This window comes from Olea europaea, chromosome 13 (assembly GCF_002742605.1).
Source record: "Olea europaea var. sylvestris chromosome 13, O_europaea_v1, whole genome shotgun sequence".
Classification (NCBI taxonomy): Eukaryota; Viridiplantae; Streptophyta; class Magnoliopsida; order Lamiales; family Oleaceae; genus Olea; species Olea europaea.
The window spans coordinates 4,743,545-4,749,437 of record NC_036249.1 but is presented as its reverse complement, the minus strand read 5'-3'; the positions used below and the strand labels follow the sequence as shown (position 1 = coordinate 4,749,437).

General features: G+C 34.5%; 1 protein-coding gene across 1 annotated transcript; it reads left to right on the top strand.

Annotated features, from left to right (window-relative positions):
- The first annotated feature begins 2,047 nt into the window (after nt 1-2,047).
- Nucleotides 2,048-4,487, top strand: LOC111407357 (protein trichome birefringence-like 36). The gene is made up of 5 exons (XM_023036780.1): nt 2,048-2,468; nt 2,898-3,069; nt 3,172-3,353; nt 3,659-3,817; nt 3,917-4,487. The coding sequence occupies exons 1-5, from the start codon at nt 2,146-2,148 to the stop codon at nt 4,212-4,214; spliced, it is 1,134 nt and encodes a 377-aa protein (XP_022892548.1). The 5' UTR covers nt 2,048-2,145; the 3' UTR covers nt 4,215-4,487.
- The last annotated feature ends 1,406 nt before the right edge of the window (nt 4,488-5,893 follow it).

The following is a 5,893-nucleotide window of genomic DNA, read 5'->3' as shown; positions in this document are numbered from 1 at the left end:
AATCGCTGATGCACTCCAGGGATTTCGAGGGATTGGAAAAATCTCAAATCAAAGGGTTTAAGAGCGCACCGTCCGGTTCAATTCAAGAAAGTGGACGCTGATTAAGAACTAGGCCGTTTTAATAAACCGAGGCCATAGAACAAGTGTCTTGGGCCTTTAACGGAATCACGTTATTGGGTCAATCAAATTTTGGCCCACTAGACAAAGGGAAAGTACTGGTATTTGGGTGTTGGGCTGCCCATTAGTTTTTTCAATTCCAACCCAAAATTAAGGAAGGGAAGTTTACACAAATACACCCCCAAAAATAGACTAAATACAAAATAATGCGACATGTTGGGATAAAATTTCATGTGTACAGTATCATGAACAAGCGATAAAGTAACGAATCAAGTATTGTGTGACAAGAATTTAGAATCCAATCAAAATTCGAATTAAGCCCAACTCTACATTGATTGTTTCGTGAGAGTTATATTAATCCCTTGTTTAATGGTCATTATTTTGAAAATAATAATAATATAATGTTTTGAATAGTGATTTTTGGAGAATGTGTGATTAAAAACGTAGGAAAAATTTTGAATTTATGTGAAAAATATTTTATTGTATGAATGTGTAGTTGAAAAATGAATAAAAAAAAAATTAAAGAGTTTTGTTTTATAAGGGAAACAAACAAGGGCCAAGACTTCATGATTGTGCAACTACAACAACAGTTGAGAACCAACTTACAACGTAGATTCAATTGGAGACCTCAATAATGTAATTTTCTATACCAACATTTTCACTAAAAAAAAAAAAAATATGTGTTTTGCAATATTGATTTTTTGGAGTAGGAAAAATTTAAGATTTACGTGTACCTATATTTTATTGATAGAATATGGTTAAAAATAAATTTGAGGGTAAAAAATTATTTTGAATAATGGGGCTCTGACATGTCACACGAGCCACATATTGACTTCTATTTCCTACCATAATTTGACCTTTGCAAATTGAGCCCTGCTTTCTGTCTCGACTTGGCGCCCCCTCCACATGGCATCCCTGTCCCTGTCCCTGTCCCCGTCCCCGTCCCCAAGCCGGGACAGGGGCTTTATTCCTTGCAAATTTACCTATCTAATAGACCACAAAAGAAGATAGAAGGAAGGACCCACGTGGAAAAGATCTCTCAATTATCATTCCTCGCCCACAAAGCCCTAAAATCACGGTGAAAGTTAATTATTGCTTATCTTTGATCCAACCACCCCATATTATTACCAACCTAAAAAGAGGAGAAAAGACATACAATCGCATCCCAATTATGCCATCAACAAGGGGATCTTTTCACTCTGAACAAGTAATTTGACTTTACACTTGGTTTCTATTCCATACTAAAAAATGACATATAGAATGGTGTTAGATAGTTATAAATTCACATTTTAAATTTGTTACATTTATCTTAATAAAATTGATACATCTATCATAACTAATATATTCTCAACTAAACAACCTTACAAAATGAATTTTCTGCTAGATGCCGCTTGCAGGTCATTCTATTAAAATTATCTTAAGTAAGAATGACAACGAGATGTCCTCCCACGCCATATTGGGGATTTCTCGAAGGTAGAGTGAGAATTATTTTATTCCCCGATTTTTCGCGCATGTTCACTTATCCATACAACATTTTTTACCGAGTTAAGTACGCTGCAAATTTTAAAGAGAACAAAAGAAACAATAATAATCTTGGCGGTATCAAAATAAAGACCATATTCTTGCTCCCACCTTGATTTCCCATTAGGAGGATGTATTTTGTTTCACTCCCATTTGATATGGATTAAACTCTGAATTTTAATCTAAATCAAAGTTAACAGTTAATTTCAACAACATATTTTATGAATTTCGCAACTTTTTAAATATGTATGTGATCAATTTTTATCAAAATTTACTGAAAATTTAATTTTAATCCTCCCACCAAACCGGTCATTCATTAACTGACTTATAAGTAGTTAGTATTTGAGAGGTTTTAATATTACTCAGTAAAATATTGCGTTAATGGGTAATTTACCGTGTGTCAAGCCGAAATAGCGCAATCCTTGTCAACCCAAAAAGTGTTTTCATCATATATACAAAGTGTTTTAAGATTGGTTACATGCTACCAACTCCTTGGACAGCAAAAATATGGCTAAATTTCACACCAATTTTCTCTTCTTCTGGTTGAATTTTCTCTTATTTTTCTCTCTTTCTGTATGCTCGAGATATGAACAGGAAGAGCTGCAATGGCTGGATGATAAAGATGATGAAATTAACATGGTTCAGAACAGGCATTCATCTCTCAGAAGTTGTGATTTTGGCACTGGAAAATGGGTTTATGATCAATCTTACCCACTTTATGATGCTACTTGCCCATATCTTAGTACTGCTGTCACCTGTCGAAAAAACGGACGCCCAGATTCCGATTACGAGAAATGGAAATGGAAGCCCCATGGTTGTGAAATTCCAAGGTATTTTTTGGAGTGATTTTACACATATTAAGTGCATATTTTGTCCATACTTTTATGAGTGATTTTCTACGAATCCAGTGAATGCTTCGTGGGTACTTTATTCAGTAAATTTACACACATATTCAATGTTTAAGGTAAAGACAAACGAATTACGAATGAACATTGATTGAGTTAAGCCTGTGGACTTTAAATCGAAGTCTACGTTACGAAACATGTCATATTTTTTTGGATACTTTTGTAAAGTGGTATACTGCTAAGAACAAAAGACAAGATTTTTAACTTTTTTCTTTAATCATGTCCGGCACTGTTCAATCTAGCACATCAAACATCTTTTTGAAAGAAGGTTTATATTATTATTGATGAGCATAGAATGTTGCTTATTGACAATGTGAAGATGAAAATTTGGATGAAATGAATTGAATAATGCAGGTTTGATGCTCTGGATTTTCTTGGAAGGATGAGAAGGAAAAGAATAATGCTTGTAGGTGATTCCATAGTGAGGAATCAATGGGAGTCTCTTGTATGCTTAGTTCAGTCAGTTATTCCAACAGCTCGTAAGACAGTTACTTATAATGGTCCTACCATGGCCTTCCAGGCATTGGTGAGCCGATATTTTTTCACGACTTCTTCAGAGAATATGAAATACCTGTTAAGTAACTTGAGAACTTATTAGCTTCAAAAAATTTTGGTGATATGATCACAGGATTATGAGACATCAATTGAGTTTTTTTGGGCTCCTTTCCTAGTTGAATTGAAGCAAGGCCCTGGAAGTAAGAGAATATTGCATCTTGATTTGATAGAGGAGAATGCAAGATATTGGAAAGAAGTTGATGTTCTTGTGTTTGATTCAGCTCATTGGTGGACTCATTCGGAAAAATGGAGCTCGTAAGATAAATTTTACCTTAAATTCTCTAGATCCTTCCTGTGTTTAATCTGCTTGGTACCTTAAATTACATTTTTTCACGTGTGAAATATAAGAGTTGACATGATCTAAGCAGAACAAGTTTGCAATAAGCGTGAGTCAAAACTGGCATCGTTTATCATAACTGCTAAGGTTCAAGTTGGAGCTAACTCCAAATTTATTCAGAAAAGAAGCTTTTTGCTGTTGTCATTGAGTCTCATTAATTCTGCATTGTAGTGTGGTTCTAATAACCATAACCATAATCTTGAATATTTGTATTAAACTGCAGGTGGGACTTTCTTATGGAAGGGAACAATGCTTATAAGGATATGAATCCCATGGTTGCTTATGAAAAAGGACTGTTGACATGGGCTAATTGGATAGATTTAAATCTTGATCCTAGGAAAACCAGAGTCTTTTTCCGAAGCATGTCTCCTAGGCATAACAGGTAATATTATTGCATCTTTTACTCAAAATTTAATTAAAAGAATGAAAATTATCAATGTTTTTGTTTTCAAGCATTGACACCTTCATCTGCCTTTTGTAGAGAAAATGGCTGGAAATGCTACAATCAGAGAGAGCCAATAGGCTATTTCAGCCACCCCCATGTCCCTGAACAACTACTGGTTTTGCGAGAAGTGCTGAAAAGAATGAGATTTCCGGTATATTTGCAGGACATTACAACGATGTCAGCTTTTAGACGAGATGGGCATCCTTCTATCTATGCTAGGGCTCTAGGAGAAAAGGCTAAGCGAGAAATGGGAGGTTATAGTTCTGATTGTAGCCATTGGTGTCTTCCTGGTGTGCCTGATACCTGGAATGAGATATTAAATGCTATGCTTTGAGAATGAAAAACCGATGGCATGTTTGTTATGCAAGACTACACGGTACTCGATACGATTAAGGTCGTTACTAGAGTAACCCTATATGTGTTTTGAGATTGTTGCTTGTTAGAATGGCATGTTTATTCACTTGACCTCTGTGGTACAAATTGTTGTCTTGTGTGTTGTAATCAAAAATATATTTATGATGTTGCATCACTATATTGTGATGTGAAAATGCCTTGTAAAAATGGATCTTTTTGAGGAGTTCCACCATATGTCCAAATGTTGCTGTAACTTCTTATTCCAGCTTCATTTTTTCTTAATCATATAATTTTCTTTAGGGTGAAGATTAAGGGTAAACTAAAGTCGGAAAAACAACAAATCTCTCTTTTTTGTACTACATTTTTCAAACGAACAATGGCCAATAGGAATTGATGTTTTAAAAGATTCCCTAGTATACAAAATTGTTAAAATAATCCTGACGTGTAATTTATTTTGTCTAAAATTTTCGCCAAGGATAGTGACATTAAAATTCGGGTTATTCTGCTTGGGTCCTTGGTGTACATAATTTTCTATACATCAATGTGTCCTCCACTCACATGGGGTGAGATCCACCATAATAAAAATATTCGGGTGGACGTCACCTCATGTGAGTGGAGGACACATTTACGTACAAAAAATTATGTGTATATATATTTATCCATTCTGTTTAATGCTGTACAATCTTATAGCCCTTCACATGAGATCTTGGGACCCCTCATGTAAGGGGACTATCAATCTTCGTATACACTCAACCCTTTAAAATTCGTGGAATCTACAACAATCCCATCAAGAGCAATGATTATTCCTTGGGCTTTACAGCACAACCTTCTACAAAATCGTGGTGTCTTCATAATAGCTACAAGCTTTATTTTTTGCATTGCACTCTTGTATGATGGTGATACCATATTTTTGACCTTCTAAAGCTGTACTTATGTAACACAAATGATTATGTCTCGGATTCATGAAATTGAAAAGGGAAGGAAAACCAAAAAACTTAGGGTGTTTTTAGACTTCGCATACCATATGTTTAAAATTTACGATTTACGGACTATCCATTTTAAAGCTGTGATTGAGCCCTATTTTTCAAAATTCATTTTTTTTTTCAATTCTCCTAATAAAATAATGTTGGACATGAATCCAAAAAAATTTCATACTTTTTAATTTACACGATCTCCAAAAAATAAAAAAATAAAAATCACTTTTACAATATCTATTCTGAAAAAAGGGGTTTAAGCAAGGGCGTCTACGTGTTGTATCAATTTATAAACAACATACTTTAGTCATTTTGTAATATCTGTTCTTATTTTCTATCCTCTTAGTTATAATATTTAAGCAGTGTTCATTCCTCTTGCTCTTCCTTCGATAATTTGGTATGTTAGTTGAAAAGTGAAATGTTTATATAAACCAGATCTATACTGGTAGCCTTTTCTGCAAACCATTACTTTAAAGGAGAGGGGGAAAAGAAAGAAGGGCTTTAGCAACTACTCCTTACAAGGTTGCCTTTTTAACATAGAATCCAAAAACCTCAATCGAGCTGTTGAACCTCAGAATTATTGTCAATTGAGAAACCATCTGGTAGGGCCCTACCACATTACGTTAATATGAAGTAATAATCAATGCATAAGTGTTTGAGTTTGGACAGCTTATAAGCGATACTT

Coding starts and splice junctions, on each gene's coding strand:
- LOC111407357 (XM_023036780.1), top strand. CDS start 2,146: ATGGCTAAATTTCACACCAATTTTCTCTTCTTCTGGTTGAATTTTCTC. Junction 3,354..3,658: donor CATTCGGAAAAATGGAGCTC/GTAAGATAAATT, acceptor ATTAAACTGCAG/GTGGGACTTTCTTATGGAAG. Junction 3,818..3,916: donor ATGTCTCCTAGGCATAACAG/GTAATATTATTG, acceptor TGCCTTTTGTAG/AGAAAATGGCTGGAAATGCT.